This window comes from Bombina bombina, chromosome 7, assembly GCF_027579735.1.
Source record: "Bombina bombina isolate aBomBom1 chromosome 7, aBomBom1.pri, whole genome shotgun sequence".
Lineage (NCBI taxonomy): Eukaryota > Metazoa > Chordata > Amphibia > Anura > Bombinatoridae > Bombina > Bombina bombina.
The window spans coordinates 10,870,115-10,883,690 of record NC_069505.1 but is presented as its reverse complement, the minus strand read 5'-3'; the positions used below and the strand labels follow the sequence as shown (position 1 = coordinate 10,883,690).

The 13,576-nt window shown below is 46.1% G+C and overlaps 1 protein-coding gene across 1 annotated transcript in view; it reads right to left on the bottom strand.

Annotated features, from left to right (window-relative positions):
• LOC128635707 (alpha-2-macroglobulin) overlaps positions 1-13,576 on the bottom strand; it is an 806,957-nt gene that overhangs the window by 505,827 nt on the left and 287,554 nt on the right. Inside the window, exon 14 of the mRNA XM_053688833.1 lies at positions 11,816-11,866. Within this exon, the coding sequence (XP_053544808.1) occupies positions 11,816-11,866 (51 nt within the window). The remainder of the gene's footprint in view (positions 1-11,815; positions 11,867-13,576) is intronic.

The window sequence follows — 13,576 nt, the reverse complement described above, 5'->3', positions numbered from 1 at the left end:
CAAACCTTATTGAGTTGGTAATAATTTATGTTGATAATAAACCTACAAAACGGTAGAAATAAGTTGATATTTAATAGCCATTTGAATGCTTCAAGACTGTTACAAACTGCTGTTTGTAACTGGCCCTTTAAATGAAAAATTGCCCTGCTTCCCTGGATTTTGGAGAAGCCTATTTGCCAGCCTCCTTCCACATGACTATGGCCCCTGGAAGATTGTGCCCCTGAGGACATATTGACTTTTGTTGGGTGTGTGTGGCCCTCTAAGAACCATCTGGGGACATATGGTGACTTTGATGAACAATGCCCCTTTAAGACTATGTCCCCAGACCTGTGAAATGACTTGTCCCTGGCTTTCTCCCACTTGGTTCAGTTTCATTGTGTGCCATTAAGAGTTAAATTTTGTTCAGCTTCAAGAAACCTATTCTAAATACAAGTCTGCTGGGATTAGCTCTAATTAGGTTTAGTGATCAACTTTCCCATTGTCTAATCAGACTAGTATTGATAAGGTGGACTGCATTGTTTTATTGTGTGTAATGTTATCTGCTGAAGTAAATGTTGTGGCCTGTCAAAGGGAGTGTCTCTCTATCTAATATCAAATGTGTGATGGGGGATTTTATGCCTCCCCCTGAGAGTGTCCTGTTTGCATGTAACCTGAATAAAAGCAGGCTGTGTGCTCCAGCACATCAGACCTATTTTCTGTCCCTCTAACTTGCAGCTTTGACTCATGTTTGTAGGGGACAGCTTCAGCTAATATCACTACAGGGATTGCTGACTATGGTGCTGATGATCCTTTGGTGAGCGCTAGGAGCATCCTTTTCTACGGTCCAACTTCCAGCCAGCCTGGAGGCAACCGTAACATTTGGCGGCAGCGGTGGGATTGGCGTCCTAGCGCAAGGAGCAGCACCACAACAGCACTGGTATCGTAGGAAAGTTATTGAGGGCAACGCTAGCCACTGCGCAGCGTCCCTACCTACAGCAGCATGGAGCTGACAAGACACTATTCAGAACCCTGTGAAGAGCACCTCAACCTGATCCGTCGCTATGAGGGCGCGGATTTCGTTCCAGAGGTAAAGAGGCGGCTAGTCCGATATGGTCCAGACCCTGCACAGGAGGTAGTCAGTCGCATCATCCGGGAATTGGATACGGAGAACAAAGCGGCACGAGCCTTTGAGCGCCAACTGTGGAGTTTGAGGGTCTGGACACCTGGTCTCCAGCGAGAAAGTGAGTCACAGGGAGCGGAGAGCAACGACCTCCCTTCCCAGCGGCAGCCAGAGTTACAGGGAGAGGAGAGCAGCGACCTCCCTCCCCAGCGGCAGTATACCGTGCAGAGGGAAGAGACAACCAGTCCCCTTCCCCAGCCAGAGATACCAGAGGCAGCAGGCCTCATAGACTGGTCCTGGGAGGACCCCCAGCAGGCAGGTGGAGATGGGACCGCAGTCTCTCTACCGGCCCTACAGGGATGCTGGGCAGGCGGCCCAGATCCCCAGCGACAGACCCAGCTACAGGGAGGGGAGAGCATCGACCTCCCTCCCCAGCCGGAGTGTGCCTTCCAGGGAGAGGAGACAACCGGTCTCTCTCCCCAGCCGCAGCATGTTCCACAGGAAGCGGAGAGCATCGACCTCCCTTCCCAACGGCCACCGGAGTATCAGGAGGAGGAGGTAAGCCAATCTCCCCCTCCCCAGCTAACTCCTAACTTGGGCCCAGGGTTAACAGTGGAGATGTTAACCCCCACTGACCCCCACGTTCCCTTTGCCACCGGGCAGGACTATGCCCCAATTCCCCCAGCAGAAGAGCTGGCATCAGGACAGAGCACTGCTGGCCTCTGCCCTACAGACCTTGTCCTTGTTACAGGACTGGCCTACAAACCCCTCACCCCAGCAGAAGCGCTGGCACCAGGGCAGAGTGCCGCTGGCCTCTGCCCCCCAAGTACCATCAGCTATTTGCCCAGCTGCGCCAGGAAGGCAGAGGATGCTACACTTTCATCCTATAACCTGGAACTTACAGGCCAGTGCTACTTGTTGTGGGGGGGCTGCTTTGCTGCTAGTGTTTATTTGTGGGTGGGTTGCGAGACTAACTTAGGCACTGACCGACAGAAGGTCAGGTGCCTGGTTAGTCTCCCTCCAAAAGGGGAGATATGTTACAAACTGCTGTTTGTAACTGGCCCTTTAAATGAAAAATTGCCCTGCTTCCCTGGATTTTGGAGAAGCCTATTTGCCAGCCTCCTTCCACATGACTATGGCCCCTGGAAGATTGTGCCCCTGAGGACATATTGACTTTTGTTGGGTGTGTGTGGCCCTCTAAGAACCATCTGGGGACATATGGTGACTTTGATGAACAATGCCCCTTTAAGACTATGTCCCCAGACCTGTGAAATGACTTGTCCCTGGCTTTCTCCCACTTGGTTCAGTTTCATTGTGTGCCATTAAGAGTTAAATTTTGTTCAGCTTCAAGAAACCTATTCTAAATACAAGTCTGCTGGGATTAGCTCTAATTAGGTTTAGTGATCAACTTTCCCATTGTCTAATCAGACTAGTATTGATAAGGTGGACTGCATTGTTTTATTGTGTGTAATGTTATCTGCTGAAGTAAATGTTGTGGCCTGTCAAAGGGAGTGTCTCTCTATCTAATATCAAATGTGTGATGGGGGATTTTATGCCTCCCCCTGAGAGTGTCCTGTTTGCATGTAACCTGAATAAAAGCAGGCTGTGTGCTCCAGCACATCAGACCTATTTTCTGTCCCTCTAACTTGCAGCTTTGACTCATGTTTGTAGGGGACAGCTTCAGCTAATATCACTACAGGGATTGCTGACTATGGTGCTGATGATCCTTTGGTGAGCGCTAGGAGCATCCTTTTCTACGGTCCAACTTCCAGCCAGCCTGGAGGCAACCGTAACAAAGACATAACCAGAACAATACAGGTTTATATACTATCACGTGAAACCAGATCTAGTCTTAATATCCATATCAACTATACTCCACAATAAGATTTAACAGAAGTGTTATTCATCATACATAGGGTATTCTCCAACTGTACTTTGTAGGCATATATCTGAGGTCACTGAACATCACTTATATTTAACCCAAACCCAACAAGCACAAATCTACAACTCATTTGAATAGCCAAACATATGTGTATTTGACACATAAAGATTAACCCTATATTATCAGTGATACTACTGAATCAAGAGGTCTCACTTATAACTCCCTACCTAAACAACTTCCTTCCAAGCACTTAATTCATATCAAAGGCTTACAGAGGATTAAGGAAGTGGCCTACCACTATTAGGTTGTTTTTAATTGAGTGTTTTATTTTAATACATTTAATAAAAGTTATATTTTAAAATTCCCAATTTCTCCACTATAAGTCCAGGCACAGAGTGCTGTACGTGCAGTCTCTTAGAGAGGTCTCTTCCTCTCTGTTGGTTCAAAAGGTATTAGGGAGTTAGCTGGGTGTTACAGGGGAGTGTAGCTAAGATATGACATAGGTGTAGGCGGTATTAGGGAGTTAGCTGGGGGTTACAGGGGAGTGTAGCTAAGATGTGATGTAGGTGTAGGCGGTATTAGGGAGTTAGCTGGGGGTTACAGGGGAGTGTAGCTAAGATGTGATGTAGGTGTAGGCGGTATTAGGGAGTTAGCTGGGTGTTACAGGGGAGTGTAGCTAATATATGATATAGGTGTAGGCGGTATTAGAGGGTTAGCCGGGTGTTACAGGGGAGTGTAGCTAAGATATGACATAGGTGTAGGCGGTATTAGGGAGTTAGCTGGGGGTTACAGGGGAGTGTAGCTAATATATGATATAGGTGTAGGCGGTATTAGAGGGTTAGCCGGGTGTTACAGGGGAGTGTAGCTAAGATATGACATAGGTGTAGGCGGTATTAGGGAGTTAGCTGGGGGTTACAGGGGAGTGTAGCTAAGATGTGATGTAGGTGTTGGCGGTATTAGGGAGTTAGCTGGGTGTTACAGGGGAGGGTAGCTAAGATATGACATAGGTGTAGGCGGTATTAGGGAGTTAGCTGGGTGTTACAGGGGAGGGTAGCTAAGACATTACATAGGTGTAGGCGGTATTAGGGAGTTAGCTGGGTGTTACAGGGGAGGGTAGCTAAGACATGACATAGGTGTAGGCGGTATTAGGGAGTTAGCTGGGGGTTACAGGGGAGTGTAGCTAAGATATGATGTAGGTGTAGGCAGTATTAGGGAGTTAGTTAAGTGTTACAGGGGAGTGTAGCTAAGATATGACGTAGGTGTAGGCGGTATTAGGGAGTTAGTTGGGTGTTACAGGGGAGTGTAGCTAAGACATGACATAGGTGTAGGCGGTATTAGGGAGTTAGTTGGGTGTTACAGGGGAGTGTAGCTAAGACATGACATAGGTGTAGGCGGTATTAGGGAGTTAGCTGGGTGTTACAGGGGAGTGTAGCTAATATATGATATAGGTGTAGGCGGTATTAGGGAGTTAGCTGGGTGTTGCAGGGGAGTGTAGCTAATATATGATATAGGTGTAGGCGGTATTAGGGAGTTAGCTGGGTGTTACAGGGGAGTGTAGCTAATATATGATATAGGTGTAGGCGGTATTAGGGAGTTAGTTGGGTGTTACAGGGGAGTGTAGCTAAGATATGATGTAGGTGTAGGCGGTATTAGGGAGTTAGCTGGGTGTTACAGGGGAGTGTAGCTAATATATGATATAGGTGTAGGCGATATTAGGGAGTTAGCTGGGTGTTACAGGGGAGTGTAGCTAATATATGATATAGGTGTAGGCGGTATTAGGGAGTTAGCTGGGTGTTACAGGGGAGTGTAGCTAATATATGATATAGGTGTAGGCGGTATTAGGGAGTTAGCTGGGTGTTACAGGGGAGTGTAGCTAAGATGTGATGTAGGTGTAGGCGGTATTAGGGAGTTAGGTGGGTGTTACAGGGGAGTGTAGCTAATATATGATATAGGTGTAGGCGGTATTAGGGAGTTAGCTGGGTGTTACAGGGGAGTGTAGCTAATATATGATATAGGTGTAGGCGGTATTAGGGGGTTAGCTGGGGGTTACAGGGGAGTGTAGCTAAGATGTGATGTAGGTGTTGGCGGTATTAGGGAGTTAGCTGGGTGTTACAGGGGAGTGTAGCTAATATATGATATAGGTGTAGGCGGTATTAGGGGGTTAGCCGGGTGTTACAGGGGAGTGTAGCTAATATATGACATAGGTGTAGGCGGTATTAGGGAGTTAGCTGGGGGTTACAGGGGAGTGTAGCTAAGATGTGATGTAGGTGTTGGCGGTATTAGGGAGTTAGCTGGGTGTTACAGGGGAGGGTAGCTAATATATGACATAGGTGTAGGCGGTATTAGGGAGTTAGCTGGGTGTTACAGGGGAGTGTAGCTAAGACATGACATAGGTGTAGGCGGTATTAGGGAGTTAGGTGGGTGTTACAGGGGAGTGTAGCTAAGACATGATGTAGGTGTAGGCGGTATTAGGGAGTTAGCTGGGTGTTGCAGGGGAGTGTAGCTAAGATATGATATAGGTGTAGGCGGTATTAGGGAGTTAGCTGGGGGTTACAGGGGAGTGTAGCTAAGATATGATGTAGGTGTAGGCGGTATTAGGGAGTTAGCTAAGTGTTACAGGGGAGTGTAGCTAATATATGATATAGGTGTAGGCAGTATTAGGGAGTTAGCTGGGTGTTACAGGGGAGGGTAGCTAAGATATGATATAGGTGTAGGCGGTATTAGGGAGTTAGCTGGGTGTTACAGGGGAGTGTAGCTAATATATGATATAGGTGTAGGCTGTATTAGGGAGTTAGCTGGGTGTTACAGGGGAGTGTAGCTAATATATGATATAGGTGTAGGCGGTATTAGGAGGTTAGCTGGGTGTTACAGGGGAGTGTAGCTAATATATGATATAGGTGTAGGCGGTATTAGGGAGTTAGCTGGGTGTTACAGGGTAGTGTAGCTAAGATATGACATAGGTGTAGGCGGTATTAGGGAGTTAGCTGGGGGTTACAGGGGAGTGTAGCTAAGATATGATGTAGGTGTAGGCAGTATTAGGGAGTTAGTTAAGTGTTACAGGGGAGTGTAGCTAAGATATGACGTAGGTGTAGGCGGTATTAGGGAGTTAGTTGGGTGTTACAGGGGAGTGTAGCTAAGATATGACGTAGGTGTAGGCGGTATTAGGGAGTTAGTTAAGTGTTACAGGGGAGTGTAGCTAAGATATGACGTAGGTGTAGGCGGTATTAGGGAGTTAGTTAAGTGTTACAGGGGAGTGTAGCTAAGATATGACGTAGGTGTAGGCGGTATTAGGGAGTTAGTTGGGTGTTACAGGGGAGTGTAGCTAAGACATGACATAGGTGTAGGCGGTATTAGGGAGTTAGTGGGTGTTACAGGGGAGTGTAGCTAAGATATGACATAGGTGTAGGCGGTATTAGGGAGTTAGTTGGGTGTTACAGGGGAGTGTAGCTAAGACATGACATAGGTGTAGGCGGTATTAGGGAGTTAGTTGGGTGTTACAGGGGAGTGTAGCTAAGATATGATGTAGGTGTAGGCGGTATTAGGGAGTTAGTTGGGTGTTACAGGGGAGTGTAGCTAAGATATGATGTAGGTGTAGGCGGTATTAGGGAGTTAGTTGGGTGTTACAGGGGAGTGTAGCTAAGATATGACGTAGGTGTAGGCGGTATTAGGGAGTTAGTTGGGTGTTACAGGGGAGTGTAGCTAAGATATGACATAGGTGTAGGCAGTATTAGGGAATTAACTGAGCATTCCAGAGGAGTGTAGCTAATATATGATATAGGTGTAGGCGGTATTAGGGAGTTAGTTGGGTGTTACAGGGGAGTGTAGCTAAGATATGATGTAGGTGTAGGCGGTATTAGGGAGTTAGCTAAGTGTTACAGGGGAGTGTAGCTAATATATGATATAGGTGTAGGCGGTATTAGGGAGTTAGCTGGGTGTTACAGGGGAGTGTAGCTAATATATGATATAGGTGTAGGCGGTATTAGGGGGTTAGCTGGGGGTTACAGGGGAGTGTAGCTAAGATGTGATGTAGGTGTTGGCGGTATTAGGGGGTTAGCCGGGTGTTACAGGGGAGTGTAGCTAATATATGACATAGGTGTAGGCGGTATTAGGGAGTTAGCTGGGTGTTACAGGGGAGTGTAGCTAATATATGATATAGGTGTAGGCGGTATTAGGGGGTTAGCCGGGTGTTACAGGGGAGTGTAGCTAATATATGACATAGGTGTAGGCGGTATTAGGGAGTTAGCTGGGGGTTACAGGGGAGTGTAGCTAAGATGTGATGTAGGTGTTGGCGGTATTAGGGAGTTAGCTGGGTGTTACAGGGGAGGGTAGCTAATATATGACATAGGTGTAGGCGGTATTAGGGAGTTAGCTGGGTGTTACAGGGGAGGGTAGCTAAGACATGACATAGGTGTAGGCGGTATTAGGGAGTTAGGTGGGTGTTACAGGGGAGTGTAGCTAAGACATGATGTAGGTGTAGGCGGTATTAGGGAGTTAGCTGGGTGTTGCAGGGGAGTGTAGCTAAGATATGATATAGGTGTAGGCGGTATTAGGGAGTTAGCTGGGGGTTACAGGGGAGTGTAGCTAAGATATGATGTAGGTGTAGGCGGTATTAGGGAGTTAGCTAAGTGTTACAGGGGAGTGTAGCTAAGATATGATGTAGGTGTAGGCGGTATTAGGGGGTTAGCTAAGTGTTACAGGGGAGTGTAGCTAATATATGATATAGGTGTAGGCGGTATTAGGGAGTTAGCTGGGTGTTACAGGGGAGTGTAGCTAATATATGAAATAGGTGTAGGCGGTATTAGGGGGTTAGCTGGGGGTTACAGGGGAGTGTAGCTAAGATGTGATGTAGGTGTTGGCGGTATTAGGGAGTTAGCTGGGTGTTACAGGGGAGTGTAGCTAATATATGATATAGGTGTAGGCGGTATTAGGGGGTTAGCCGGGTGTTACAGGGGAGTGTAGCTAATATATGACATAGGTGTAGGCGGTATTAGGGAGTTAGCTGGGGGTTACAGGGGAGTGTAGCTAAGATGTGATGTAGGTGTTGGCGGTATTAGGGAGTTAGCTGGGTGTTACAGGGGAGGGTAGCTAATATATGACATAGGTGTAGGCGGTATTAGGGAGTTAGCTGGGTGTTACAGGGGAGGGTAGCTAAGACATGACATAGGTGTAGGCGGTATTAGGGAGTTAGGTGGGTGTTACAGGGGAGTGTAGCTAAGACATGATGTAGGTGTAGGCGGTATTAGGGAGTTAGCTGGGTGTTGCAGGGGAGTGTAGCTAAGATATGATATAGGTGTAGGCGGTATTAGGGAGTTAGCTGGGGGTTACAGGGGAGTGTAGCTAAGATATGATGTAGGTGTAGGCGGTATTAGGGAGTTAGCTAAGTGTTACAGGGGAGTGTAGCTAAGATATGATGTAGGTGTAGGCGGTATTAGGGGGTTAGCTGGGTGTTACAGGGGAGTGTAGCTAATATATGACATAGGTGTAGGCAGTATTAGGGAGTTAGCTGGGTGTTACAGGGGAGGGTAGCTAAGATATGATATAGGTGTAGGCGGTATTAGGGAGTTAGCTGGGTGTTACAGGGGAGTGTAGCTAATATATGATATAGGTGTAGGCTGTATTAGGGAGTTAGCTGGGTGTTACAGGGGAGTGTAGCTAATATATGATATAGGTGTAGGCGGTATTAGGAGGTTAGCTGGGTGTTACAGGGGAGTGTAGCTAATATATGATATAGGTGTAGGCGGTATTAGGGAGTTAGCTGGGTGTTACAGGGGAGTGTAGCTAAGATATGACATAGGTGTAGGCGGTATTAGGGAGTTAGCTGGGGGTTACAGGGGAGTGTAGCTAAGATATGATGTAGGTGTAGGCAGTATTAGGGAGTTAGTTAAGTGTTACAGGGGAGTGTAGCTAAGATATGACGTAGGTGTAGGCGGTATTAGGGAGTTAGTTGGGTGTTACAGGGGAGTGTAGCTAAGATATGACGTAGGTGTAGGCGGTATTAGGGAGTTAGTTAAGTGTTACAGGGGAGTGTAGCTAAGATATGACGTAGGTGTAGGCGGTATTAGGGAGTTAGTTAAGTGTTACAGGGGAGTGTAGCTAAGATATGACGTAGGTGTAGGCGGTATTAGGGAGTTAGTTGGGTGTTACAGGGGAGTGTAGCTAAGACATGACATAGGTGTAGGCGGTATTAGGGAGTTAGTGGGTGTTACAGGGGAGTGTAGCTAAGATATGACGTAGGTGTAGGCGGTATTAGGGAGTTAGTTGGGTGTTACAGGGGAGTGTAGCTAAGACATGACATAGGTGTAGGCGGTATTAGGGAGTTAGTTGGGTGTTACAGGGGAGTGTAGCTAAGATATGACGTAGGTGTAGGCGGTATTAGGGAGTTAGTTGGGTGTTACAGGGGAGTGTAGCTAAGACATGACATAGGTGTAGGCGGTATTAGGGAGTTAGTGGGTGTTACAGGGGAGTGTAGCTAATATATGATATAGGTGTAGGCGGTATTACGGAGTTAGCTGGGTGTTACAGGGGAGTGTAGCTAAGACATGACGTAGGTGTAGGCGGTATTAGGGAGTTAGTTGGGTGTTACAGGGGAGTGTAGCTAAGACATGACATAGGTGTAGGCGGTATTAGGGAGTTAGCTGGGTGTTACAGGGGAGGGTAGCTAAGATATGATGTAGGTGTAGGCGGTATTAGGGAGTTAGTTGGGTGTTACAGGGGAGTGTAGCTAAGATATGACATAGGTGTAGGCAGTATTAGGGAATTAACTGAGCATTCCAGAGGAGTGTAGCTTATATATGATATAGGTGTAGGCAGTATTAGGGAATTAACTGAGCATTCCAGAGGAGTGTAGCTAATATATGATATAGGTGTAGGCAGTATTAGGGAATTAACTGAGCATTCCAGAGGAGTGTAGCTAATATATGATATAGGTGTAGGCGGTATTAGGGAGTTAGCTAAGTGTTACAGGGGAGTGTAGCTAAGATATGATGTAGGTGTAGGCGGTATTAGGGAGTTAGCCGGGCGTTCTAGGGGAGTGTAGCTGAGAAATGACGTAGGTGTAGGTGGTATTGGGGAGTTAGCTTGGCGTTCCAGAGGAATGTAGCTAAGATATGACGTAGGTGTAGGAGGTATTAGGGAGTTAGATGGGCATTCCATGGGGAGTATAGCTAGAGCAGGTGTGCCCATACTTTTTTGTGTTTGGATCTAAATTTTAAATGACCAGCTCAACGAGATCTAACCACTAAAAATGGTCCTGCTGAGGGGCGGAGCCGACTACCAAGATGGAAAGTCGCATTTAGGAGAAGCTCCGTGTGATAGTTTACATTGGGACCAGATAAACATGTAATCCATCGCACTTTTTGGCCCTTATTAGACTGGTACCCCTTCATAATCAGCACTGCTGCTGCAGATCACAAAAAAGAGGAATAAGACCCTGTACCGGAGCCACTCAGACACCGGAGTTACATCCAGACCACGCCGGAGACGGGCCCACTCATTACCCGCAACAGGTGAAGCTGCAGATCATCAGTGTCCCGCTCCGGACTACAAGTAAGACTTTGTTAAAGGCCACCTTAGCATCTGCACCTTAACTTGCACTAAGACACCGGGTGGGGCCCGAAACTAGATTCACACGCCATCTTAGACTGCAGCAGCTCTCAGTGAAAGCGCACGCAGCGCATACATTTTTGCTCAGGGGTACAGCGTAAGGGCCTTAAAACTTATGGACTTTGCTCATGAAGTAAACACTTACTTGGGACATTCTTGCTAATCGGATAGTAAGTAAGAAAAAGCACTTTTTACGACCTAATCTGCACACGTGGCTTGATGCGACACAAATAGTTTTGCACCCTGCCTTCAGATCACTAAATTTGGAGTCGCATTTGAATCTCAATGGGACACAAACCTCATTAAAGGCACAAACAATCGAAGTGATTCAAGTTAGCAATAACGTATAGACTCACTGGAAATCTTATCACCCCCACTAGGCCGCAAGCTGCAAACATATAAACAGCACAGATTACGCGCCAAGTTGCACGGCATCACTAGAATCACAAGATGTCTTCAAAGCGGCTCACAAAAGGGGACAAAGCAGCAAAATCCACTTCAGCTGCAAGCACCAAATTGAACACCTATTTTAAAGCCTTAACCACCTCACAGCACTCCGATGCAGAATTAGATGAAGAGGCAGGAGAAATGTCTACAAACACATCCCCTAAATCAACAACATCAGAGAAAAGTGCCCCATTGACAAGGGCTGATATAGATTCTTTACCAACCAAAGCAGACTTTAATACCCTATTGCATCAAGTTGCAAAGATTGTAAAGGATGGCTTGGCAGAAGTCAGGAAAGATTTAGTAGATATGGGGGAGAGAATTGAATATATAGAAGAGCAAGCAAATGACACTAATAATGTATTAGATGGTCACTCTAGATGCCTCTCGATACAAGACATTGAAATTCAGCAATTAAAGAGCCACCTGGAGGATCTAGACAATAGGGGGAGACGGCAGAACCTGAGAATTAGAGGAGTACCTGAGAATGTCACACAGGATCTCACCCCACAATACCTGCAAAGACTTTTTCATTTTCTAACAAAAGATAACACTGCACCCCCATACCAGCTAGACAGAGCTCATAGGGCTCTTAGACCCAAACCGGGAGATACTGACCCCCCACGGGATATAATCATTAAATTTCATCAATACCAAGATAAAGAACTGGTCGCGCAAGCAGCGAGGAAAGCATCTCCCCTCAGCTTCGAAGGTCACACAATACAAATCTATGCAGACCTTAGTCCCATGACCCTGAATAACAGAAAAGAAGCCAGGTACCTCACCGAACACCTGCGAGAACTGGAGATTCCCTATAGGTGGGGATTCCCCTTCTGCTTAAGAGTAAACAAAGGAAACAAAGTTGCCACTTATAAATCCACTGAGGATCTTGAAGAATTCTGCAAATTGATTGACATTCCACTGCCTACCCTACCATCAATACACAAGAAATCCCTTACAGGAACCAACCTAACAGGGGAGACGCAGCTTCCACAGCGGCCCCATTGGCAAAAGGTCAACCGGAAAAGAACAAGAAACCAGACCCCACCAATACAGAATAACTCGAAAATGGTGGAGGACACCTGATTAATTAGGTGCAAGACCTAAAAACAAGGACGTTCGTCCAAAATGAGAGCTCACCCTCCATCAGAAGGGCTTTAAATTGAGAGTATTAAGACCTAGCCGAGACCACATATACCTGTAGCATGTGGAATTCAAGAATCTAATAATAACTGTTTCCCTGTAGAAGCTAGATGAATACTGAGCTAATTCTATAAACCTCACAAGATATGCATGTAACATAGAATTCATATACTGTTCATTTCCCAATGTGAATGTTGAGATTATTTCAATTTCTATCCACCCCCTACCTAGTTTAATTTAGACACTACTGTGTTTAAAGATCAAGATATGTTATTTGTTGTTGATAGCTTTGTTATGTTATCATTGATTTTTCTTGTTATTGTTGTTCTGTTTTTAAGAAGTCAGCAAACGATTCCTCAGAGATACTATTCCCACATAGGTGTTTCAACTGTTCATGAAGGCATTAGAAAATCTAGTAAGCCCGGATATAGAGAAAGCAGCGGTAAGTCTCGTACTTTTCTGGGGGCGGGGGGGGCTGGCCTACACCACAACACAGTACACGCCAACAAACCAACCGATAAGCAAAACCATTCAGATCTAGTAGATTATGGCTCATAAACAGTTAGTGTTGCTGTCCCAAAACTGTAGAGGCCTTAACTCTCCCACAAAGAGGTCTATAGCCCTTAACCACTTCCGTAAACTTAAGGGTGACATCATTTTCATCCAAGAAACCCATTTTCTGGGATCTCATGCCCCAAAATTTAAATCAATAGATTACCCTTTGGGTTTCTTTAATGACAACCCAAACAAGAAGATAGCGGGAGTTGGGGTCTTGTTCAATAAGAATGTCCCCTTTCAATTATTAGATAAATATGTAGACAGAGAAGGCAGACTCCTTATACTGAGAGGTTCTATATTCGAAACGCCAGTCACATTGGCTTGTGTTTACGCTCCCAACGTGAAACAAGCAAGGTTTATTAGGAGGGTATGTGAAAAACTCCTCGAACTCAAGACGGGAATATTAATAGTGGGTGGTGACCTGAATGTACCCCTAGAACCGAAAATAGATAGCTCAGCTTCTAGCTCAAAGGGACCCCATAATGTCAACATAAATGTCGCAGACAGCCTTAAATCAGTAACTCTAGTGGATGTATGGAGACTACAGCATGCACGCTCCAGAGACTTTACCTTTTACTCATTTGCAAAGAAATCATACTCTCGAATAGACTACCTGTTGTTAGAACACAGTCATCTCACTTTAGCAACCCACACAGAAATCACCCCGGCAGCTTGGTCTGACCATGCGACTGTACTCTTAGAGATGGACTGGCCTACTAAACCTCTGAGACACTCATTTTGGAGAATAGATGACTCACAACTCCACGACCCTGTGATAGTAAAGGACATTAGGGTCAAACTGGAAGAATACTTTACTCATAATTCTGACTCAGTAGATACGAAGG